At 39.4% G+C, this 26599-nt stretch overlaps 1 protein-coding gene across 9 annotated transcripts in view; it reads left to right on the forward strand.

Moving 5' to 3' along the window:
* The window catches only part of Jarid2 (jumonji and AT-rich interaction domain containing 2), a 439139-nt gene that overhangs the window by 340705 nt on the left and 71835 nt on the right, over positions 1 to 26599 (forward strand). For 8 of the 9 annotated variants that reach the window (XM_050143916.1, XM_050143911.1, XM_050143915.1 and 5 more), the window contains one exon: positions 22622 to 22751. In XM_050143916.1, the coding sequence (XP_049999873.1) occupies positions 22622 to 22751 (130 nt within the window). Of the gene's footprint in view, positions 1 to 22621; positions 22752 to 26599 lie in introns of those variants that run through there. The other variant, XM_050143919.1, reaches the window with a different exon arrangement.

The following is a 26599-nucleotide window of genomic DNA, read 5'->3' on the forward strand; positions in this document are numbered from 1 at the left end:
AACATTTATAATTTTCAGGTCCTTACTCTGGAAAATATGAATCCACCGTGGCTAGGATCATAGCAGTAGTCACCACAAAAGGCTGCCCATGACATAAGGCAGTGCAGCGTGAAATGGCCTGTGACACTTGCATCAGGGCTTTTGCCTCCTCCTCCTCCTCCTCCTCCTCCTCCTCCTCCTCCTCCTCCTCCTCCTCCTCCTCCTCCTCTTCCTTTTCTTCTTGCTTTTGGTGCTAGGCATTAAACCCGTAGCCTCACACTCGTTAGGAGATATTCTGTCACAGAGTGGTATCCCTAACCCTTTTCTATGCTTCTTATTTTGTTACAGGGTCTTTCTAAATCCTTGAACTTCCTGGGTCTACAGAACGAGGAACCTATCTCAGCAGCACCCCACCCCTTAAACAAAAAGAATCTTCTTTTTTTTTTTTTTTTTTTCCAGGAGAATTTTGAAGCTAGCTAGCTAGCAAAGATTGGCAATTTTATAGGGACGAGCCAGAAAGCAGAATTCCCACAATGGGAATAACTCTTTGAGAGGGTGCGCCTTCCTCAACTTAACAGGAATACAACACCACATATGGAGGAGGATTCAAGACACTGGAATTTTATGTTGAGAACACAGTGACTTCTCATTGCATGTTGTCTGTGCTTTCTCTGTGGCTCCCTTATGTTTGCCTAGTGCTCCAAAAGGAGCACCGGAAAGGCTTTATTTTAGTTCACAGTGCCTCTTATGATGGGGAGGCATGTCAGCAAGAACATGAAGCAGCTGGTCACATTGCATCCACATTGTTGATGCTGGAGTCTCCTCTGTGTGCTGTGATTACCATTAATGAATAAAGAAACTACTTTGGACCTATAGCAAGGCAGAACATAGATAGGCAGGGAAAGCTAGGCTGAATGAGGAAGAAAGGCAGGATCAGAGGGAAGCCATGGAGGTGCCGCCAGAGAAAGATGCCAGTACTGGTCAGCCACAGCCACATGGCGATACACAGATTAATAGAAATGGGTTAAACTTATATGTAAGAGTTAACCAATAAGAAGCTAGAGCTAATGGACCAAACAGTGATTTAATTAGTACATATTCTGTGTGATTATTTCGGGGCTAAGCAGTTGGGAACCAACAAGCAGCCCCCTCTCATTACACAATGTTAAAAGAATTATAGCCAGGCTATGGAACCTCAGTGTCCTCCTCCAGAGAAGCCCATCCTCTTCCTTCCACAACCTTTCAAAACAGCACCATTACCAGTTGAGAACCTATGTTCAGAAAGCCTATGGGGGGCCATAGCACATCTAAGCCAAAACACTTGTCATAGTAGGCTGTTGCTCACAGCCTACCTATAGAAACACTTCCTCGCTTAGGTCCTGTGAGGTCATGGAATAGGTTAATGGGGGTGTGGTGATGTAGCAAGGAATCGACGGTTGTAATTGGTGGACAGCGGAGAGATTCCTGTGTCAGTGGACTAAAGCTTGGTTCCATTTCACAGCTGCTCATACCTCCAGCTCTAGGACTCCCACTCCCTCTTCTTACTTTTGTAGGCACCTGCTCACGTGTATAGATATGTACACTCATTTGGTTTTTTGTTTTGCTTTTTATTATTATGAAAATGTATATGGTGGCCATAAATTTTAAGATTGCCCATTATAGAGGGCCCTTTACCAGGAGCTGACATCATATGTCCAGAGGTAGGCCTCTCTTCCCCTATACTCTTTTTTTTTAACTGAAAAAAATATTTTGGTCATTTTTTTTTCTCCCTTTTTCAGTTTCAGATTCTCCCTACCTACCCACTTCCAACTTTGTTCTTTCACTCTCCCTGTGTTTTCAAACAAACAAATACCCCCCCGCAAGTTAAAAAAGGCAATAAGAAAAAAAGGCTTGAAATGACAAAATATCTCCAAGCTAAAAGGTATGGATGTGCACTCAGTCCAAAAATGGGATGTTTTCATCAAACCTTTCCCCTCAAGGCTCAGGTGGTTATGGGAGAAGGGGAGGTGGAAAGTTTATTTTAAGAAAATACAAGTTCACAATAATCCATTGAGACAGTTTTTGTTTTGACCAACTACTTATGGGCAAGGGGCCTACCTGAAGTGTGGCTGGAATAGTCAATGGTATTCCAATAGAGGAAACATTGTCCCCTCCCCCACCACATCAGTTGCAGTTAACTTCTTACTTGGGGGTAGATAAAATGTCTGCTTCTCCTTACAGTGAGGGGACCTCGCATGTCTTGAGAACTTGTGCATGTATTATCTGTTAGTTCTTTATTTATATCTTGTGTCTGGAGGGCAGAGTTTCCTGGATCCACCTATCACCTCTGTTTCTGTGTGCATACCTTATATCTTGGAGGTCTTCTGCCATTACATGCTTTAACATTCTGACACCTCATCTTTAGGCTGAGTAAAATTGACTTTTGAATTCACATGTGGAACATGTTTTGAGCCACATAGGCATTTATTTCACAGTAGCAGAATTGGAGTTATATGTAGTTCAAGTAACCTTGCTTTCAGAAGACAATTTGCAACACAGAACACATGAAGTTAAAAGAAATCTTTGAAATTATTATGTTGAGTATAACATCTTTAGTCTTTCCTCTTGTCATTTTTAAACAGAGATATTTCCAGACTATTGTTTTCTGCTGTAGGAATTTTTTTTTTTAGAAAAAGTCAATTAAAAAACTTAAAACAATGCTATTTTCACATTTACAGTGGGATGTAATTGACATAGTTTTTCTCTAATGACAAATTTCTCTAAAGACACAACTTCTGCTACATCAGTGACATGCTGGCATGCGGGAGCCTTGTTTCCACGGGAGAAGAAAAGCTATGGATACCATCAAAATTAATAAAAATTTAGTTTGAAAAAGAGAAACGTCTTGAGAAAGAGAAATGACAGCTCATTCATAGAGATGACAATGCTACAATTTATAAGGAAACCTCCTAAGACTTGGGATAGGGCTCTGTTCTGCTTTGCACAAAAACACCCGTCTTTGAAAAGAGACCTTGGGCATCTATATGCCTAAAGAAGAAAAGGTAGCCATTCACAAAGAATCACCAAGTTTAAGAGAAATCTGACTTATGGTACTAATACCCTCTGGAGGGTAAAATCTCATTACCTAAACATACATATCTTCCTATTTCATAGTATATTTATAGTTAAGACTCACTTAAAAATTAAAGCTGGCTTTGGAGTTGGACAGTGGCTATCCTCTGAATCAAAACACATTGTGTGTGGGGGGGAACATTTCAGAGTTTCTGTCTCTATCAAGAGCCACCTGGTGTGGGACAGAGGGAAGATAGAATCTAGAAACTAAAGTTATCAAAATTCTGCCTTCAAAGATTTTACTTCTTCCTATACCTATTTTCATCACTGTGCTACTACAGTATATTCCCATTGAAATTCATACTTCGTTCATTTTGATATAAATGAACAATATATTTTTCTACAGCAATCTTTGAAGTCTCCAGGAAGAAGATGGGGCCCCACAACAACGATTCCACCTGTTTCATACAACACTGTTCAGATGATAGCACCCTTTAGAGATCAGCTTTGGACTACAAACTGCTCAGAACAGTTTCGAGGTGGCTGGATGAGATGACCCAGCCTCACAGACTATTCTAGTCAGCACTTGAGACGAGCCCTGCACTTTCCCATGATGCATAGACTGAATGATACAAGTATCTCTCCAGGACTTGACAGTTAACCCAAATTATTTTTTCAGGATTCCCCAAAGATAGTGTCATCCCCAGAGAGCAGGAAGTAAATTTAAGAATACAATGCCCACATTCCAAGAGGTGATGTGGGTGGTTTTTGGATTTTCAGTGAATCAGTATATCATTGATAGGGACAAGGGTAGATTATTGAATCTATTATGAAAAGAAAAAGGGAGGATATAGATAAAAGATTAGTTTTAAATGTTTACATTTGATTGAACTTTAGTATATTGTTTACAAATTTTGCATATTGATACAAATTTGTGATTAATTTTTAAAAAACATACTGTACATATATTTCTACTCTTGTTCAAGATAATTAATTGTACCTATGTATCTCATTTAGTAATGCAATACAAATTTCTTGTCCTTAATTTTTATGAACTGTTTAGGATAGTAAGGAAATAGAGGTTAGTAGTTAATCATCTAGTAAAATTAAACTTGTAGCTACAATAGGTATGTTTTCATGGTCAAAGATATTTTATATAGATAGTGTATCTTTATACACTTCAGAGATCTATGGAATATGGCATTTTAGATGTTTTAAGGTTCCTGTTTTAGAACAATGAGACACCATTCTCCTGGCAACACCATTCTACTTCAGAGAAGATAATGGGCATCAAAGAAACTCCATATGGAGCTTACTTTCTTTGTGATAAATGTAAGCCACTGGGCAAGAAAATGTTCCTGCCTCGACACCTGACAGTATGCTGTCCTAATTAGACAAGCAGGACATAAAATATCCTGCTTCCCTTGGACGTCTGTCAGATATGATAGGCCTGTAGACTGAAGATGCATGCCCCGCCCTGTAGAGGAACCTTGGGTGACTGTCCAGGCAGCCATCTGTTTCTGGCATCACTCACAGTTTTTGGAAGTTGTTTATTTGCACTTCTCCTTTACTCAGTTAATATTATTTCCTTCTTGGGTCTCTGAGGGACTTGAAGACCAGATAGTTATAGTTATTGTCTCCTGGGTTCATGAAACTCAGAAAAGAAATTCACTAAAGAAATGTAAAAGGATGTAAGCTTGAGAGATATCAAAAGTTAGATTTGTTTGGTAATCCAGGTTATGAGAGAAAGTAAATTAGGTACAAGACTTTGGACTCATCAAGATAGAATATATATGGATTATTATCTCTGAATTTGTCATGTGCAAGTGGACTAGGTATTGTTGATGTATTTATTTTCTGTATATATTGCATATAATTATTTTACGTACTGTAGTTTTTCTTATATTTGTTATAGTCTTTTTTATTTTAGACAAAAAGTGGAAATGTAGTGGCATTTCAATTGTATTTAAATAAATAAAGCTTGCCTGAAGATCAGAGAGTAAATCAGTCCCACCGGTCAGCCTTACAGACCAGGTAGTGATAACACACACCTTTAATCCCAGTAGCCACTCTCACTTGCCATAGAAACAAGGATGTGCATGCCTTTAATCCCAGTCATAAGAGACAATTATAAGATGGGAGAAGACAGTTTGACAGACTCATTCCTGGAGGCAGGTTCACCATTTCAGACTGTGGTTGAGGTGAGAGCTAGTGGCTGGCTATTTTGCTTTTTGAATCTTCAGGTTGAACCACAATTTCTGAGATCGTACACCAACTATCCGTCTTGCTTTGGTTCTACCAAAGTGACAAGGACTAAAAGTTTTTGCCTTGTTAAAGCAAGTACAGGATAACTTTGAACAATGTTGTGGATTGAATGCATGACTTAGACATCATCATTGAAGGTCTTTGCTGTACTAGGCGGAGGGCTGAGGCAGCGTTAAGATCTGCTGATTTTGAGCCTTTTATTCTTCATGCTGTTGATAATGCCCCTTTCCCTTGATGCAATAAAATGACAAAGGTTTTCTAAAGAGCTTGCAGAGGCTGGGACCTTGGCCATTCTTGAAGGCTCTTGGCCTGCTGGGGATAAAATTAGGGACATTTAAATAATAACATGCTACGCAAATAACGAGTACACATAATTACACAGTAAGAGAGGGGAGCTATTAGCTGTATTTGAATTTCATTTGCCTCCTATAAATGTCATCTCAGATCTGCAAGCCCTTTGGCCAGCAAAATAATTTTGAGTAGACTTAATGTAAGTTGGATTTCATTCTTTAGACTCTTGCAGTGGGCAGGAATTGTAATAACTAAACTAATCTTCATATTTCACAGTGAGTGTTAGAAATCTTTGGTTTTTTCATTCAGTCATCAAAACAAACTTTTGTGGCTGGGGGAAAACTATACCCTAAGAATGAAGTAGCAGTTTGGTTATCCAACTAGAGCCCGGTAGTGCCATAATTCAAACCCTGTCTTTCTGGGTTTAGCCTCCTATTTATTTTATTTACCACTTAGATAAATAGAAACAATTTATGAATCCTCCATAAAGATAAGATTCCCACAATAAGAATTTATAAAAAAACTCTTGTTTTCAAAGTAATTTCTTTTTGTAAATAAAAATCATTAAGCATACAAGTTATCAAATATCTGATTGTATTTTCACACAGTTTTAGTGTTTACTCCCCTCCTCTCCCAACCATCCTGCTGCCCTTCATCTCTCCTTGTGCCCATGAGCCTTCCTAGTCTCCTTTCCTCTTTGATTATCTCTCATGTCATTGCTCATCCTTTAGTGCTTCCTTTTACCCTTTTTTGTTCTTCTTTCTAGTATCTTTAAGACTTTTCCCAGTTTTGAAGGAGATAGGTGAATTTGTTACTAGGATAAGTTCAGGTTATCTGGCTTTTCACATGTAAACAAAAACAAAGAAGCACAAAACAGAAAGTTCTAGTATAGTTTCTTGTGTCCTGAGATGTTTAAGACACATACCATGTGAAAGAAAATATGGATTGAACAAAAATGTTGTTGAAAATAAATTTTGTTTTTAAAAATAATATTTGCATACAAAGCTGCATACTTTACTGTAAAGCGATACTCCATCACTTTTCTCTGTCTGTCTCTTGTAATCCAGTGGAGATGCCTTTCCAGCCCCTTAGTTACTCACTGTGAAGCCCATGACTGTTCCACTGGCCTTCCCAAGGTCTCCTTTTATGGAAGACTTCCAAGGGAGCAGGTTAAGATTGCCATCAAGTGGCTGCTGTTGGTAATAGAGAACAGAAGCTGATAATTCTAGGTTTTAACCTCCCTGTGCAAATTAGTGAAGCTTAGCTATATGGTTTGAGGGTAGTCTGCTCTTATCTTGAGCTGTTTTTGGTTAAGAAGCCTTCTTTATAATTCCATGTATGTGTCAAAAACAGGTACAGATGAAGCTGACTATGTTCATGGCCCTGGAACCATGAGTACAGACCATTTAGAGGCAGAGTGTAGGTAGTGGCTGGACATTCACCCAATGCCAGCCTAGATTAGGAGGATTATATTTTCAATCCTCAGAAAGATTGTTCTAGCCCACCTTCAAAGAACACACAAGGAGAAATCTGTTTGCTTGCCTTCTCTGTTTTTTTTTTTTTTTTAACTTAAGGTAGGAATTTTCTCATTCCAGATGACTTTTTTTTCTCTCTCTCTTGTTTGCTTGTTTTGTTTTTTTGAGACTGGGGTTTTCTGTAGCTTTGGAGCTTGTCCTGGAACTAGCTCTTGTAGACCAGGCTGGCCCTGAACTCACAGAGATCTGCCTGCCTCTGCTGTGATTAAAGGTGTGTGCCAGCAATGCCTGGCAAGAGTGAAGTTCTAAGGATTAATGAGAATTCGTTTGAATACTTTGTTATCTAGTAGAAAGAACATTTTCAGAGAGGATTGACCTTCATAAAACAGTAGCTGCACCACGAAGCAGACCACTTGGAAAATCAGCTACCTTCGGTTTCTCCTACCAGGCTATCCTCAATGGCATGGTTAAGGAAGAAGTCTCCCACAGGCCATTTGAATCAGCAGATGCTCCCACCACTGTGTACAGTTGTTTGCCTCTAAGAACTGTGAGTGGCCTGGGGTGGTAGTGGTTGAACACAGACTGACTTTGAACTGGCCTTTATTGCATGAGAAAGGAACTGTGGAGAATGTCCAACTGACATGTATGAAACCATGGAAGAGAAACCTTAATACCTATTTTGAACTTAAGAGTGTATATTTTGTAGCCATGCACATTACAATCTGTCAAGCCATATTATGCTGGAATTTCTGGATTCTAGCCATCTTAGGCAATATTGAACACATCAGAATTTTGAAACTAACATTGACATTGGACCTTAACTTTTATTGTATTAGTAACTGGTTATGCATTAGGTATACCTTACCGGAAGTCATCAGGATCAGAAGTGTTTGGATTTTGGAATATTTTGGAGACTTTTCTGGCTAAACATCACCAATATGAAATCCAAAGTACTTTAAATGTCGATTCTGGCTGTCTTGCATTGCAAGTGTTTTCATCCACTGAACCATTTTGCCAGGCAGTTTCTTAAAATGTTTTATTAGGTTAGAGTCACACTAGCTGTGTGTGAGAGAATCAATGCTCTTCAGTAGTCACGTTTCTGTAGCAATTTTCCAGTGACACTTTCATGTTCAGTACGTCTTAGGTCATTTCTTTTCCCTTCAACAGTACCCTCCCTTATATTTATGAGTGAATTTGGCTTACACTGTGTTTATAGTATGTTCAAAGGATTCTCAAAAGATTGATCACCACCATCTTTAACTTGGTATGGCTTCTTATTTTTTATATTCCATTTAGCCCTTTGCAAATATGTTTAATAAATAATTTAAAAGTCAGTCTCTGAGCTGGGCTGTGGTGGCGCATGCCTTTAATCCCAGAACCTGAGAGGCAGAGGCAGGCAGATCTCTGTGAATTCTAGGTCAGCCTGATCTACAAAGAGATTTCCAGAACAAACAAAGCACCCCCCCCCCCCAAATACCTGTCTCCCAGGGCTAGAGAGATGGCTCAGTGATTAAGAAAATTGACTGTTCTTCCAGAGGTCCTAAGTTCAATTCCAAGCAACCACATGGTGTCTCACAACTATCTATACTCACATCCAGTGTACTCTTCATACAGGCAAACATGCAGATAGAGCACCCCCCCCCCCCAAATCATACAGTCAATCCCACCCACTCCTTATCCAATCTTAATCAGGATGTTTTCAGTGCTGCTTCCTCCTGAAGGAGCATCCTTCTGTCAATCACACTTTTCTGCCTCTGCACTGACAGAGGACAGTTGAGTGGCCAGTTCACAGAGTACTGTTTGTGCATTGCTAAAGACTGGTGATTTTATAGCATACCGGGCGTTTCACATCCATGAAGTAGGAATGGGTTGTGCACCAAATATTTTATCTTGTGTTTCCTCTCTCTTCTGGAGAAAGATGAAGTTGATTCTTTGAGACAGTTGTGTTTGTATGCGGAGGCTGTCTATCATTACTTGTTTGCTCCTGTGTAGGTGCGTGTGCATGGGTGAATTCTCCCTAAGTGTCACCTTTTCTCCGGTGTTTTGTTTGTTTCTTCTCTAGTTTAGTTGTAGCCCTGTTTTACCATTGCAAACAAGGTGGTTTGACTAAATTTGCCATCCAACACGGGTCACTCTTCTGAGTTATTACAGTTATTGGCCTTACTTTGTAATTGTATAGTGTGGGCTGATGTTAACAGGGCAACTGCACACATTACACAGTGCAACCCTTTTTGGCATTTTAGGAATTTTCATGTCCAGTTGGAAGACTTCCAAGCCAGACTAGTGTGTATACCCAGTTCTACTTGGTATAGAGCCAACGCATTAAATTTCAGTTACATAAAAACCTCAACAAGTAATACTTAATATACAATTGCCATAGTATCTTCCCTGTAATAATAGGTTTAAAAGTAAAATATTAGCACAGTGGGTAACCCCCCCCCCCCATTTTTTAAAATCACACCCTGCTTACAGGATCAATGTAATGAAATTTGGCCACAGAACCAGAAGACTTTTTAGGTTGGTATAAGCATCCTTTGACTAACTGTTGTGGGAGTCCTGTAGATACCAAAGATCATGGAAACCCCATTTCTTTTGTAAAGAAGCTGTAGAGTCAGTCATGGTCTTGTGCAAACCAAAATAATTGTTAGTTTAGTCCAGTCCGGGCAATATAGTGAAGTCCCTAATGAATACTAAGTAGTCTGTGCAGAGCATTTCTGGATTAGGTTTTCTAGAACACAGAGCAGTCTTGTAAAAATAGCCATGCTTCTTGTTTAGGAAAGGAGCACTATTACAGATGCAGATATCTTTCTAAGATTTATTATTTTTATTTTGTATATGGGCGATTTGCCTGCATGCATGCAGATACCTGAAGATAGCACTGTTTGGAGGGATAAGGTGAAGTGAAGGCACCCCTCCCCCCACCAAAAAACCCGCCGGATAGACAGCATAAAGACCGGAACCTTGGGTATGACAATAACACAGCATCTAGAACTCCCCAGGATAGGAACAACTGAGGAACCACTATAAGCGGGCTGTTCATGTATGCTTAAGCATTGCCAGGGCATAAATGATGATGTCTTTGTATCATGTATGTTCAGTACCTGAGGAAGCCAGAAGAGGGATTGGATTCAAGTTGTGAGTTGATTTTTGGGTTCTGGTGATCTGTCATGGGTCCTCTGAAAAAGCAGCCCAGGCTGCTGAGTCATTTTTTAAAACCAGATGTAAATTTTTGTCCTCAATTCCTTTTTCTTTTTTTAAATCTGTCACTGGTTGAATCCATAGGCGTGGAATGTATGGCTATGGATTGGCTCTATACAGTCTGCTCATTAAGAGCCCACATTTCTTTTCTGAAAAATTCTAGGCTCCACAGCCTCATAATCTGTCAGTTAACCCACATGGCAGCCCATACTGTCTCCTTTTTTTTTTTATGGTATGGATTTTCTTGCATTGTGGGGAGTAATTGCACAAAACTCAATTGTTAACATAGCGTGTGTCTGTACAGCTTGGGGTTGTGAACGAACCTTTCCTTGATGCGCTACAACTCTCAGTCTTGCCCTTTTCTCTTTACAATTGGATCTCAATATCGGCTGAATGATTATTCTCGTTTGCCTGTTTAAGACCAGTTTTTAAATTATGTGGTGATGGTAGCCTGGAACTCACTGTGTTAACCTAGACTTGCCATGAACTTGTGGTGTTTTTTTGTGTTAGTCTTCTCAGTTGTAAACCACCATACCCTTACTTTTCAGGTTGGTTATTCAGGTCTTTAATTTAATTAGATAGTACAGTTTTAGCTTTTCAAAATGGAGTAAGCTATACAATGCTTTGCTCTTAAGAGACAAGATATTGTGTAAGTTGGAATTTGTTCTGGTTATTTTTTAAGAAGCTAAATGCACCTAGAGAATTTGTTGAAGTTTTCCAAACTTGGTGGTAATGAGATGTTAGCTATTATTGCTTATGGAAGAGACAAAAAATGTCCTGAGGTTTAGGCAATAATTAGGTAGATGGCAGCCATGTACCTTGATTGCTGCATAGAATTGCTTTGATGTAAGATCCTTCTAGAATGTACAACCACTTCAGAAGTAGTATTCTGAGTGCAGTGCTTTGCTTTCACTTTCTGTGAGAGTATGTATACTTGTGTAGGGTCTGACACCTGCTTGGGGAACCAGTTTGCTTTCATTCGACTTGTAAATTGAACCTTTTTTGTATCTAAGGATTTCCACTAATTCTGCTCCTAGATCTGTATCCATGAAAAAACTAATGCTTGTTTTCTGCAAGAGCCACAGAGGAATTACACCATGGTTTTAGGAACACACTGAAAATTATTTCCAGTGCCTCTGAACAAGGATGTCAAGATAAGTAGAGAGATAACTGGAATTCATCTACTATCCAGTATCATAATTCATTTATAAAAGTGAGAGAAAGGCAGGCTGGTAATACTTGAGCTAAGATCGGAACTTACCTCTAAAAATAAAATATCAAGCTCAAGACAATAGGTAGTGGGTCAGCACTTCATCTCAACAGCAGGAAACCTACTGGTGTTCACAAATAGAGAGGGGATTAACTTGCAGCAGAAGATAGATGACAAACATAAACACCTGGTTTATTGTAGTTTCTGGGAAGAGGACATAACCAGTGGTGATTGGAAAAGACCTTCTCAAAGCAGGCAGGAGGTGTTAAGAGAAACTAGAATTTATATATGATTTCTCCCCACCTGTATATGTTTCAGATTCTCCTTTTCACCTCATTTCCCCAGAATTGGTGTTCATCGAACTATCTTGCCCATCTTCTTCCCTGGTCCCTGCTCTGGGTGCTCTTCATTATTGAGGACCTTAGATTAATCCTGCAAAAGGAAAGTGGGTGGGGAAGAGAAGATATTCAAATGTCCATAGTTGACTGTGTGCAGTTTATGCTGCAAAAGGGACACATGCCAAACACTTGCTCAGCATTGCAAGAACATTTTGCATGGGAAAGAATTTTGTGGGTCTCTGGTAGGAAATCTTGTAGAGAATCTCCTCTGTGTCTCAGACGCTGTACTTGTATGTTATAATGACTTGGAGTATGGTTGGAAACCAACCTAGCCTAGGCCACAGCTTTTATTTATAAAATAGTGAGATTGCACCAGGCCATTTATCTATAAGAATCTATCTATAATTGTCATTTAAAAGTGGTGGATATCACATAGGCTTTAGAGAAGATTGTTTCCTTCCTCAGGACTGCTGCATTCATGTTTGTCTGGCGTGGTGACCTAAGAAATGACCATGATAACAGCTAGACAGATGACGTCATGCCCCAGGAAAATCTAGTATATTCCTTTAACCTTTGTAAAGGTTTCAATTAAGTTAGTGCTTGTGTTTTAAGAGCCTGGAAAGATTCGAAGTAGTAGGATGGGGTTTTGCAGTGCCCTGATATAAATCTTGTAGAACTTTCAGTACCCCAGTGGAGCTCATGGGCTCAGCCACCATCTTTAGTTTCCCTAAAGGGCATAAAGAGAAGCATGTGTGTAGTGTAAAGCATGTGTTTTGCACATCACCATTGCCAGACGAAGTTCAAAAGCTTCAAAGACATTGACTTTGAAAATCAAAAGAGAGCCATGCAGTACAGTTTTTGGAGGCCAGTTGGATGCATGCCTTTTTCACCCCTCTCAGCAGCTGCCAGGCTACAGAGCCTGTTTTGTGAAAGATCTTTAAGAAACAATGAGGGAAAACAGCTTCAGCTTGATTAGATTAAAGCAATTTATGGGCTATGGGGAGGTGCCTAGGCAGGACTGGGGGAGGGGTGTGCTGTGCTTGCTGTAACTCCTGCCTGCCCACTGGGTCACTTCATAAGTAATGAAGCTCCCATGGTGGCTGGAATTGCAGGAAGGAGAGGGAGGGGCTGGAGGAGGAGCATGTGAAGAGAGATTTCTGCAGTCTGTCTGGAGAGCTGCCCAGGTTTCCCAGCCAAAAACACAAATAAAAATAAATAAAAGGCAAGTACTGAATGACACAGATTATGATATTAAAAAGGGATACCATTGAAACACTGCCCTTGTTCTACTGTTGTTGGAGATGGGTTTGTGCAGGAGGGAGGGGGGGGTTTAGTGCACCGTACAACAGGCCATCCCCTGGACACAAAAGTCTGTACAATTAAATTGTGACTGTCCCTTGCCAACATATCCCTTCTCGCTAAGTGCCAGAAATTTTGTAATTTTGAATTGTCTGCATTGCAGGTCGCGGGGAAATGGCAGGATGGAGAGCTATTTTCTTTTGCCTTTTTTCATTTTAATCTATCAGGATGGTAAAAACCAGGGAGGGGAAAAGGCAGCCAGATGCCCCCTCCTCTTCAGTGTTCAATTCTCTTCCAGCCACATAAATAATCTTCTCTCCCGACTGTCTCCCCTCCCCCTTGGCCTCGCTGCTGTTCGGCTGTCCTATTGCCGTTCGGAATCTGCACCGCCGCTTGCTTATTACGTACAGGGGAGGATTGTTGACAAGTGCTTGGGAGCCTGCCTCACTGCGCTCTTCCTTCCTCCCTCCCTCCCTTCCTCTGTCCTTCTTCCTCTGTCTCTGCAATGATCCGGCTCTGAGGATGGCTGCTCCACGGGTCTGTCAGGTGCAGTTTTTGGTGGCTTATCTTGAGGAACCTGGGATAGAAGGTCTGTTCCTATAAATAAAAGAAAAAACAAATAGCTTGTGATTCGTTTCAGTCTGATTTGGCTTTTGTTGGAGAAATAGGCCTTTGTGGGGTTTCCTGTTGGGGGTCCTGATTCTATCCATTATGGGTGGCAAGGGATACACACACACACACACACACACACACACACACACACGCAGTATGTAAAATGTGTTTGGATTTGCTTAATATTCTTAGATTTTATATCTTCTTCCCTAAGGGCAATGGTGGCTCCTACTAAGATACCGTGGAAATTTACAAGAGAGAATTAATGCCGTTTTTAATGCATTAAGCTCTGTTGATCATTTTGACCAAATCTGCAATTTTAACCAGGCATTTAGACATTTCTCTGGGGACTGACCAGCCATTCCGCTAAAGTAGATATCTTTATTGATATTAATTTACCAATATATATGATCATTTGCCATTATATAAAAATAGGTGCTTGATTAAAGTGAACTCATTTTATTCCTAGTTTCTTTTTATAAATAGCATGCTCGATTTCATTTCCCTTATTCTGTTCTTTTTATGTTAGTCTTCCCTTAAAATATGGAGGAAACTGAGGCATGTAAATAGAGGCTACATTCTTAAGTGATTCTGGTTATACCAGAGTGCTTTAGATTTAGAGTTCTTTATTTTTTCTTGTATTTGGTACTATATTTTTCCTTTATTTCCTTGTATTTTGTAGCATTCCATATTTGCTTTAGTGTATATAAAGTCAGATGAATATTGGATCCCATCATTTGTAGGGCAGATTGTGGCCACATTCCTGTAGTCTTGTCTTGTACAGCTTTTTATTTCGGTATTGGAAAGACTGTTCTGGGAATCAGTAGGCTTTCAGCGGGTATGGTTCTGTTTGGACTCTCAATATAATCATCTAAAAAGTAGGTTGGCAATTGTTTGTTTATGTGCACTGAGATAATGAGCTTAGAGGAAATCTCTTTCTCTCATGCTACAAACAAAATATAACTTGGAACCTTTACGTGTCTAACTGTAGCCAAGGTTAAGGGTATAGATAGCTGTTAGCATATTCATAAATTGTGTGGGTCATGTGCAGCTTTGGCAAGGTATAAGCAAAAAAGTGCATGAACTTGTAAAGTTTATGGCGTTCACTGACGGCCTGTAACCCAGATTTTCACTTGCTTTGGAGAACTAGCTTCATTTTCATTCTTCATTTCAGGGACAAATTCAGTGACATAGCAAACATTGCACTTTTACAGAAAATCTTTTACTATCTGTATGGAATATCAAGTTTTGCCATGTCTGTTTATCTCATTAGAAGACTTTGTAAACACTGGTCTCATTGATGTATTTTAAAGCAAAAGTTAATAAAGCTCTTTTGCTTGCTTGTCCCATTGTCCTGCAGCTCGTTTCCCATAGCCGCCTAATAAGCCCAGTGTTGCCTCTTGTAAGGAAGGCAGCTTTTGACCTGAGATGGTCAATGCTGAGCCTTAAGTCTGTAAAACCATTTTCAGTAGCTGGAGATCCAAGGATTTGCACTTGTGATGGTTGCTGTAAATAGGTTACCTGGTAGGCATGTGTTTGACCTTCCTTTTTGTCAGTGTTAAATGTAAACAGATGTTGGGATGGTGGATGGATCTAGAAGTTAGAGCCTGAGATGGCGGAATGGTGATCAGGTAGATAAAGGTAGAGCTTGACATTGTAGCACAGTGGAGGTGTTTGAGGGAAGGCATGAAGTCAACTTGTCGTAATTGCTATGAAAGTCATGATTAGGATGTATTAGTGAAACTGAAAAATAATATATTGTATGCTTGAGCTTTGATCCTAAGAAATGAAAATTTATGCCAAAATAAGTGCTTTGATAGTCTCTGGCTGATTCAGAATTTTTTTCTGAAGAATAGAAATTTAAAAAAAAAACCCTGTATATAAAGTTTATCAGCTTGGTTTTGTTGGATACTTGTTGTTGAAGCCTTCTTTCCCTCTTGTGAATGTTAGTTAGGATGTTTGAAAAGGGGGTCTCTTTTGTCTTTGGGTGATGTGGTTCTCTTTCATCCCAGGATTAAGTCATGCAGACTAGGGCCTATTTTGTGAACCTGCTACAGTGTATTGAGATGGCTGCTGGGCCTTTTCTTATATTTCTCTAAGTAAGGAAAGGCCCTGGGGCCCTGGCTGCCTTGATTATTAGAAAGAGTTCTCTACCTAGTAGCCCAAATTTTCCCTGTCACCGTGTTGTCTTAAACCGTATTCGTCTTACAAAAGGGGTTTAGATTTCTGAAGACATTGTGTGTGGAAACTAAGGGTGGTGGTGGGTAAAGGCCTCTTGTAAATCATTGGTATACATTTTTGATATGTAACAGAAATGAACACAACCCAGTGTCACCATTCTGTAGTTTGAATTTATTTTGAGCTTCCATAGGGGCTGGGATTTTGATTACATTTTCTTGACTGAAATAGGAAATCTCCAATGCTTATTTGAGAGTAGACAAAGGGGAATCTCAGTTGGCTGAGGGGTTGTTCTCATGAGAGAGGATAATTATTTCCTATAATCCGAGGTATGAAGCATTTTCATTTGCGCCTCGTTGACCATAAGTGTCACTTACATCCTGCCTTATGACTGTCATTTGTTATCAGCCACATCAGTATGGATCTGTTGTAAACACGTCAATGGACAAGCCAGGGCTGGGCTTCTCAGGCTCTGCCCTGCTCACCCCTACCCTCCTCATTGTGTTGGATGTTCACTGCTGACCTGCATGTATACAGTTGAGGGTTAATATCCACATTCACATGTGAAGCTGACCGGTATCAGAATGCCTGTACTGTTTGAAAAGCAGACAATCCAATGTTTCATTTAAAGTCTGAGAGAACCAAAGCTCTATTCTTCACTAGCAATGGCGGCACACCCTGCATTCTGATTACCTTAGAGGGTCTCTGCATTAACCAAGGAGGCTGCTATTATGATCTTCCCAACTGAAAGTGAACACATATGCGCAGGCACATCCAGAATGATAAATTGCTGTGGAAAATGAAAGCTCTTTGGGTGCTTGACTGTTTAATATGTAATGTGATACCTTGTGTCACAGTGACAGGGTGGCAGACGGCGTTGGCTCTGTAACACAGAATCACCTTTTGTGCATACTTCCTACAACAAAGCTAAAAACATTGGCTCTCCCTAATATGTTAATAAGTTTGTGCTCCAGATGTTTGAGAAACACTGGCATAGCTTCAAAGCCCTTCCTGTTTTCATTTCTTTTTAACCCTTTTGGCATTGCCTTTGTGGAATAGAGTTTTCCTTTAGTTGTTTTTTCTGCCATGACTTCTTTGTGTCTAAAACATAAAAATTTTCTAGTTTTTTTTAAATTATATTGTGCTTATACATTTGTGTTTTGTAATCTTGAGTTATCATTGATTGCTTAAAAATTCTTCAGTTGAAGGAGGTTTTACCTAAGTTGTGTTTCCTGGGAGGGCAACAGGGAGAAAGGGTCACTGTGCACACGGCATCTCCAGTGTCCAACATGAATTCATTTTACTCCTTTCTGCTGCTCTTCCAGACCCTTATGTGGTGCTGGAAGGTTTTTCATTTGTTGCTAATTTGGGAGATGAGATGAATAGCTACCGAGCTTGCAGAGTCCCTGGTAGCAGTTTGCTGTTGCATTTAATTTCTTGGAGGGGTTTTGTGATGGTGGACAAGTAATGTGCAGGCTGTATCACATTGCTTCTGTCAGCTGATGGTGTCTAGCTGAGATGGCAGGCACAGGCCTCAAGCTGCCATTATGCCTGTGATTTTGAATTTTCAACTCATATTTATTGCTTTTGTGAAAGACAATAGACTGGCTTAATTTAAGTTCAACCTACTGAATACTAATGGCGGAGAACAAATGCACAGAGGCTGGGTCTTTGGGCCCTTCAGTTTTTCCTCCCTGTTTAACCTCCTGTCTACAAAGTCCGTTTGTGTGAGCAGGACAGTGGGGGAGGGGGAGTGGATAAATGTAAAAAATGGGGTATGTGTATGGGAGGGGATTCTATTGAGTTATTTCTTCTTGACTAGAAATAATAATTTATAACATTGATGCCAGGGCTGTGTTAAGCGCTCAAAAGGAAAGGCAGCACACATTAGCCCCTCTATGGTGCCATGATGGCTATTCTGCCCTGTGGCATCATAATCGATTTTGCTGATCCAGCTCTCCTAGATGAGGTAGGCTCTATGATTTGATCTAAAACGTTAGGAATTAATTGTGGTAGTTGGAGATGTGAAAAAGAAGATAGAAATGAAGTGTGTGTGTGTGTGTGTTTGTCAGGGGTGGGGGGCTGATTTATCCAAGCAGGATAACTAAAAATAAGTGTCATTTTCTGAGTAATTTTTATATAGGATGGGAGTACTCAAATTCAAAACATGATCATCATGTACAGAATAAAGTCAGCTCTGCTCCTTCGTAAAGGGTCTGATTCAAACTCTAGCTCTCTATTTTTTGTCATACCCATTGTGTGACTCGGAATGGGAAAAGCTTGGGGTGCCTGTGGACAATGGAGCCCCCACTTCTAGCCCCATTAATGACTCAGTCTTTTCCTACAAGCAGAGTAGCTTCATTCCTCCTTGCCTCACACTGAGTGTATAACATCTGTAAAAATTCCAAGGACCATCTCATAAAATTTCTCCATGCAGTCCCCCAGTATTTGTGTTTAATGCTTATTTTGGGGAGTGGTCCTTTTAATAAAGCCTTTTCTTTTAGGTGTATACTTTCTTCCCTCTACCCTTTCCTACTCTGGGTGAATTTACACACAAACACACACACACACATTTAAATATATAGCACACCATATAGGACTATATCTATCTATCTATCTATCTATCTATCTATCTATCTATCTATCTATCTATCTATCATCTGTATATCTCCTTGCACCTTCTTCTTACAAGTTTGTAGACAAGTCTTTAGATAAGTATCGAGAAAAGGTGGAGGTCTTTTTGAAATATTAGTTCTGGGTTCTTATTTAGAATTGCCCTTTCTTATTAGTGCCTCAGTAACAGGAGGTCTTCCATAACCGGCATTAGACATGGACTTCAACTAGCTTTGCATCACCTTAAAATACTAGTTGTGTAGAACAGGGCACATGTGAACCTGGTTCAAGTTCAAATTGAAGAGTGTATTATACCCGTATCTGCTGAGTTCCTGGAAGACAGTAGTAAAGCTGCCAGTCTTTAACTTTTTCACATTAGTCTGAAGTTAATACTCAGCAGAAGACCAGTTTTTACCAGCTTCACCTGGCAACACTTCTTTTTGTTTCTTCTATCTAAATAGAGTTTCAAGTAGTAGTCTCCTATCCCATCTTTTTGTGTTGGCAATTTTATTTTTCCTCTTCTGGTTGTCTGACTGCACTGACTTTCCTAGCTTTGCCCCATCCTCTTATTACTGCTTATAACTGGATGTGTTCTTCACTCGTTGTGCAGAATATAGGACCATTTGTGTTGTTTGTCTTGTCTGCATCCTAAAGTACGCTGTCAATACAGTAGATATTTTGAAAACTTCTAATCTTTTTACTATTTTCTGATGAATTTAACCTTAAACAAAAAATAATCTTGTATGTAGTACAGTTGGTGGGAGGGGAGTTTCTCAGTTTTATTCCTGAATTCCTTTTGGCAAGGAATTGAACTGGATTCTGACCACAGTCATATCTTCTCCTCCGCCCCCCTTTCCCAGTCACATTTCTAATGGCTTTGAAAGTGTAGTTTGTGTAGCCCCAGTGATTGAGGCTTCTACCCATTTCTGTATTAGTGTGCCAATGTACACTAATCGAAAGGGTATTGTTTTGATCCAATTTTTTTCTATATTTGTTTTCAAAGACATTGAAACAAATAAGTGAAATTGAGATATGCTCAATACCACCTAATACATTCCTTTGTTAACTTCTAGTATCCTTGAGGAGACCTTTCCCTATTTGTGCCCACAGGAGTACATCCATGATTCAGTACTGCAGATCTAGATTGTTGTCCTTACTATTTCTAGTTTGCTCTATGATATCGTTATGAGGTAATGATATTTCTGCATGTAACTGGTATTAGTATTAGTGGAAATACTAAAAGTGATTTTATTATATTTGGTAAGGTTTTACAAGTTATTAGTTATTTGAAAAAAAAGTGAGGGAAATTATTAAACAACCCTTTACAAATACTGAAAGCCAATGGGAGAAAATCAAAAGAGCTATACAGTAGACTTGAAAGAGATGCTTGCTTATGCAAAAAGGGCAACACCAGTAGAAAGGCTTTACTGAAGAGATGTCAATCCAGTGGAAGAAAGAAGGACAGTAAAGAGTAAACAGATACAAAGAGGTTGAAGAGGCTATTTGTCATAATAAAACACATCTAACTAACTAACTAACTAACTAACTAACTAACTAACTTACTAACACATCAGAACACTACAAAGCTATCAGATAGATATCTGCCAGATATGCTCCTCAGATTCCCATGATTAAAGATGGGGGCAAGGCCATTTATTAACAGAGCCAGAGGAAGTAAAGCAAAGAAGGAGACAATACTTTGACACTCTATACAATGTCCCTAATGCTGTTATCATAGACTACAATGAGAAATACTTCGGCTGCCATTCGAGCACCAGAGATGATGAGGAAATATTAAATATTGGCAGCAGTGAGATAGAGGAAACTATCAAGAGAGCTAACCAGAAGAAGGCCCCTGGAGTGGATGGCATCTTGGTGGAGGAACTAGAAGCGGCTACAATAGGCTCGGGTTGAGGTGCTCCTCAGACTCTTCAGAGAAATAGAGGAACATACAGTGATTCCCATGGAATGGAAGGACTCAGTCATAAGTCCCATACACAATAAGAAGGATAAGCTGGCCTGCTCAAATTACATCAGTTTGTTGTGCCATAGCAGCAAGATCTTCTCCTCTATTATCTTGCAAAGGATCAAGGGCAGAACAGTGGAAATCCTAGCAGAGGCCCAGTGCTGATTCAGGGCTAACAGGAGCACAATAGATCAGATCTTCACTTTGAGGCAACTGACAGAAAAATATGAAGTATTTGGAAAAGACTTAAATGTCTGTTACCTCGACTTCAGGAAGGCATTCGATAGCATCTGGAAGAAAGGACTTTGGGAAACAGTGAGATTCTACAGGTCCCCAGAGAAAATCGTAAGAATACTAGAAATGCCTATACAGATACCTTTGCGTCAGTTGTTGTCTGTAGAGACTAAGTGATCAGTTTATGACAATCGTATGAGTGTTGCGGGAATGCATCCTCTTACTAATATTCTTTAATATATGCCTGGAATAATAGCAACAGCCCTGGAGGATGAGGAGATGGATGTGGTGTGTGAATCAATAACTTGTGATTAGTCAATGATACAGTACTACTTGTATACAACATTACTTGTATATAGCACCCCTTGTATACAGCACTACTTGTCTACAGTACTCCTTGTATACAACACTCCTTGTCTACAGTACTACTTGTACATAGTTGTTCCTATCCTGGGCAGTCCTAGATGCTTGTGTTATTATCATACCCAGGGTTCCACAGTCTTCCTCTATGCTGTCTATCCACCGTTTCTTGGGCCTTCCTCTTCACCTTATCCCATGTGCTCCTCCAAGCAGTGCTATCTTCAGGTATCTGCCATTTTTCATTCTGATAACATGGCCAACATATCAGGCACTGTTGTTGTATCCTGTAGTTTACTTCCTTCTGTAGATGGGGATGCTTCTTAATGTCATCATTGCACAGCCTATTCTAGACATTGTGACACCTAGAGTCCTCCTGAGACACGCCATCTCAAGTACAGTCAGCTGCTGTTCTGAGGAGCGTTTTCACTTTCCAGCTTTCAGAGTTGTAAAGAAGGCAGCTCAAGAAAAGTGTCTTATATACTTGTAATTTTGCTGTTATTGTTGTTACGTGTTTGTAGAGGAAGCTGTGGGCCGCTTCCCACCGCCCGCTCCCAGACACCGGCTAGCTTTACCAAAAATAATTACATGGAAACTGTATTCTTTTAAACACTGCTTGGCCCTTTAGTTTTAGCCTCTTATTGGCTAACTCTCACATCTTGATTAACCCATTTCTATTAATGTGTGTAGCACCACGAGGTAGGGGCTTACCGGGAAGGATCTTAACCTGCATCCATCTTGGAGAGGAGAGCTATAGCGTCTGCCTCACTGCCTTCTTCCTCCCAGCATTCAGTTCTGTTTACTCCGCCTACCTAATTTTCTGTCCTATCAAAGGGCCAAGGCAGTTTCTTTATTAATCAATGAAAGTAACACATAGACAGATGACCCTCCTCCATCATGTGTTTACTGACCAAACCTCTTCTTGTGCCCAGAATGCAGCCCTCACTATCCCTATCCACCTCTTGACAACCGAAACAGTTCTCTTCTTGAGCTGAGGTTTCCTCCCAGTTAGACAAAGTTGACTGTTACAGCTCTTGTGGCCCAGGCTGGCCTCGAACTCACAGAGATCTGCCTGCCTCTGTCTCCTGAGTGCTGGGGTTAAAGGTGTGTGTCACCACCACCTGGTTTTCCTTCAACTTTCTTACCCTCCAGGTACATAAGATTTAAAATGTGCTTTAGTCAGGTTTTTAATCCTAGCATTTTATGAGGCAGAGGTAGGCAGGTCATGTATTCAGGCCAAACTGGGCTGCGTATTGAGGCTCTGTCTCTGTACCAATACTCTCTCCTGTGTCTCTTCCTACTCTCTATCCCAGCACAAGTGTGTGCATACGTGTGTGTGTGTTACATACATTTTGAATTCCCTTCTGTTAATTGTTTCCTGTTAGTCCTTTTACTTTCTTATTAAATGAGGCTTAAGATTTCTTTACTCCTTCCAAAGGGTTGCATGTGCTTGTAAGTTTTCTTGTGTCTCTGTCACGTCTTGCTTACAGGGTTGAATGTGGAAAAATTCTGCTTCTGATAGAAGTATTAAGTGTTTGTCCCTTTTCTCCCGTAGGGCTCCTTGGTAATGACCAGTCTAAGGCATCAGAGCAGTCAGAGAACGAGAAGGACGATGCATCCCAAGTGTCCTCTACTAGCAACGATGTTAGTTCTTCAGATTTTGAAGAAGGGCCGTCGAGGAAAAGGTTAGTATCCAAGGTTGAAAGTATTAGTAAAATCATCCTGTAACAAGGACTACAAAATTTGCTTGCTAATGTTTGCCACATGTGAGCAAGTGTGAGTCTACTCACAGTCTCCTGGTTTTCACAGAAGAGTCAGAAGTGAGACTTTACTAATAGTAGCAGTAGTAATATTAATAATTAAAGACAAAGGTTTTTATGGCCTGGATGAGCAGCGTCAACCATTTTGTGACACTTAAGTAGTCATGTTTCTTCTTATAGAAAATGTCCTGAAATATGTCACAAATGTTTTTGCCATATGTGAAGGGATTTTTTTTACTTCCCCCCAATATTATAGACTTAATGTAGTATTATTGAAAAGTAACTAGAAATTACCATGTATTATCTTAATATGTCTGCTTTTAACCAAACTGTAGAATCCTAGTTCTTCAAACAACACTGTTATTTCTAAACAATTTTCCTACATAACTTAAGCTAAGTTCAGTAAGGAATGTAGCTGTTTCAAGTTTAGTGGCCTTGATATTACTGGGTCTTTAAAAATCCCTTTCCTGTTATTTGCCCTGTTTCATGTCTTATTGTTTACCCTTTAAAACTTACTTTTTCTTTTGCATTTGATATTCTATACTATTATCTTTATTAATATAACATTAAAAGGAAAAATCGCCTTGGTTTGAACATCCTTGTTGCTTCTTCTTACATTATAATTACCCTCTGAAATCAATTTAGATGTCTGTCTCTAATCAAGTACACTGAAAAATTAAGGGAAAGGAGGTTAGCCATGCATTTATATCACACTTAATAGTTCTTAGGTCTGAAAGTTGAGATGAATAGCTCAGATTCTTAGTTTGCCTTCCTGCTCCTTGGTGTGGCTAGCAGCACATGGTCTGTTGACTCCTACCGTCATCACCTCTCACTTCTTACCATTGTCTTAAGTTACTGTTTGGTTGGTTACTGTAGTGAGCATGAGCGTGAGGAGTCTGTGCATAGACTCAATGAGGGTCTTAGTGATGAACCTGTTACTGCATTCTTTAAGGCGCCTCTTTCTCCACTTGTAAAGGGAACCATCTCTAGATTTGAAGACTGGGGAGGAAAACAGTCTCTTCAGTAAATGCATTGTAATGTGTGACTCTGCCTTCTAGCATGGGTAGTGCCCATGCCTCTGACCTCAGCCTCCAGGCTCCATTTTTAGTCATATAAGCCAACACGCACTACTATAAGTGTGACTGACCATTTTTCCCCACCCCAATGTCAGGAGATCCATTCTCTGGATGACAGTGTTGCAGCCTTCTTTTTTATACATTGTGTGGTCGGGCAGCTGAGTGAAAAGTGGTCATTTAATATAAATTTATAATTTGAAGTAATTTAGCATAATTTTTATTTAAAATTTTTATAAAATTTTAATAGCATTTATTTTTAATATTTATGATTCATAGTCATTTATTATGAATTTTTAGGACAGTCAACCAAGGAAATAACTTTTTAGTCTTAGAATTCAACCACTGCAAATCATCTTTTCGGTTGTTGTGTCAAGTATCTTTCTTGCTAAATTAAGAATTTATTGTAGATTGCTAGAGAGATGGCTCAGTCGTAACAAGTGATTGTTTCTCTTGTAGAGGACATGGGTTTGATTAACAGCTCACTACCACCTATAACTCCAGTTCTAGGGTATCTGATTTATGCATGTGGTAACTTTCATACATTCAGGAGAAATATTCATACACAAAATCAAATAGATTTTTAAAATTAAAGCAAAAGATTTCAGTGTAGCTAAACAAAATACAAGGGAGAAAATAGAATTCCTTGTATCTTTTTGAGCTAACAGGTCAACTTTACTAGTAACAGTTATGCATGTGGCTTATGGTTGGATAGGTGATGCTGAGCTTTCATCACTATCTTATAAAACTTTTAAATTTATGTATGCATGTGTGTTGCTGTGCTTGTACGTGCACATGAGTAGAGGATCCCTCGAGCTGATGTTGATGCTGGGAATGAACTTGTGTCCTGAAGACTGGCACATTCTCTTACCTGTCCAGCTGTCTGCGTAGCCCCAGGAGTAGTTTTTGAGGTTGGTGTGAGCTGTCCACATTTCCTCAGAGCTGTTTTGTTATGGCGTGCATACCTTGGCAATGTCACAGGATAATTCATGAGGGTTGACATAAGTAGCATATTTTTAATGGTTTACAATTGAAGAAATACTTTGCTTTGGTCTTGTTTCCTCTTTAGTGGTTTGAATTTGAGCATTGTTTTTTTTTTTTTTTTTTTAAAGCAGAATAGATGACTTAGCATTGGAATTCTGTAGATTTCTAAGTTGTACTAAGGATTAATATTAATTTGTGTGTATTTCCTTATGTGTATTTTACTTACTTTTCCAAAAACAAAAATGGGGCATGTATCTCTGAAAATGAAGCAAAAAAAAAAAAAAAAAGATCAGAGTAAGAATCTAAGTGTGGTTGATTCTCCACTGCATCTTACACACATGCATTGGGTGTATTGCAGACAATGTTGGTTCTCTCTGCTGTTCTTAAATGATAGTAGGAAGCATGTGTATAGAGTCTATGTGGATTATATTTGATATTTAGAACTTGTGGGACAAAAAACTCAATTCTAAAGTATAATGTCATGATTTATTTTTTAGATTTATTTATTTATTATGGATACAACATTCCTTCCATGTATGCTTACATGCCAGAAGAGGGCACCAGGTCATTATAGATGGCTGTGAGCCACCATGTGGTTACTGGGAATTGAACTCAGGACCTCTGGAAGAGCAGTCAGTGCTCTTAACCTCTGAACTCATCTCTCTAGCCCCCTAGGGTCATGATTTATATATCTGAATTTAGCCCCATTGCCAGGATGATCTGAATTGATAGTTGATAGCTGTTCTTTTACCATTTAGTTACAAGGTCTTGGTTGCTTAAATTTCTCTTTTGTCTGTTAACTGGAAGAAGGAGAAAGTAAAGGAAGGTGAGGTCATACTCTTGATATCCTCATACTAGAGTCTATATGCAGTGAAGACATCTTATTCTGACCTTATCTGGGCTGACTTTCTATCCAAGGAGATCTCTTTTTGTGATGATATTTTTAACATGCTTTTTAAAAATTTTCTTTTCTGTTAAAATGTGCTTGTGCTCACAAAATGCTCTCTTCTGGAAATCATGTTAAGCTGTATGTGCTCAACGTACCTGTGTTATGGTTGTTCCCTGACATATTTAGAAGACAGAAAGTAGCAGAATCTATAGGTCTTTATTTTTCTCATTTCAAGTTCCCTTATGGAAGTTGGGTTAGAGATTAAAAGCCCCAAATATTTCTTCTATCCTGAAATAATCATGGAAGTCACTTTTCATAGAGCTTCCGTGCTGGCATTTTCTGCTTATTTGAACAGTCTTTCAAATGAAGATGGGAAGGGAATTAACTTGCCATATATGAAGGCTGCTGTGTGGACCATCTTTTTAGTTATTGAACAGAAGCTGCGCATATGTTGTAAGTCGCAGCATCTCTTTATTTGAGAGTTATTTTTGCTCCGTATATAATGTCATGTTAAAAGGGAGTCTCCATCAGCACACCACTGACATTGTTTCTGGATACTAGTTTACATGGTTCTTGAGGGAAAAAAATCTGTCATTCTCTAGACTAGGAACTGCTTTTGCAGTTAGTAATTCTTAGCAGGCAGTGTTGGTTCAAATTTGGAGATATAATTTGTCTTAATGCTTTCTTGTTTCTTGCCCTTGCTGTTTGTTGGGCTCATTATTATGTTATTACTAGTCATTCTTCAGATATCACTGCTTCTACAAAATAGGAGCCATTATTTTTAAAACAGTTCGTGTCTCTGTGTGCACATGTGTGTGCATGCATGT

This window comes from Alexandromys fortis, unplaced genomic scaffold (genome assembly GCF_014885135.2).
Source record: "Alexandromys fortis isolate MF-2015 unplaced genomic scaffold, M_Fortis_MF-2015_v1.1 scaffold_1, whole genome shotgun sequence".
NCBI classification, from domain to species: Eukaryota; Metazoa; Chordata; class Mammalia; order Rodentia; family Cricetidae; genus Alexandromys; species Alexandromys fortis.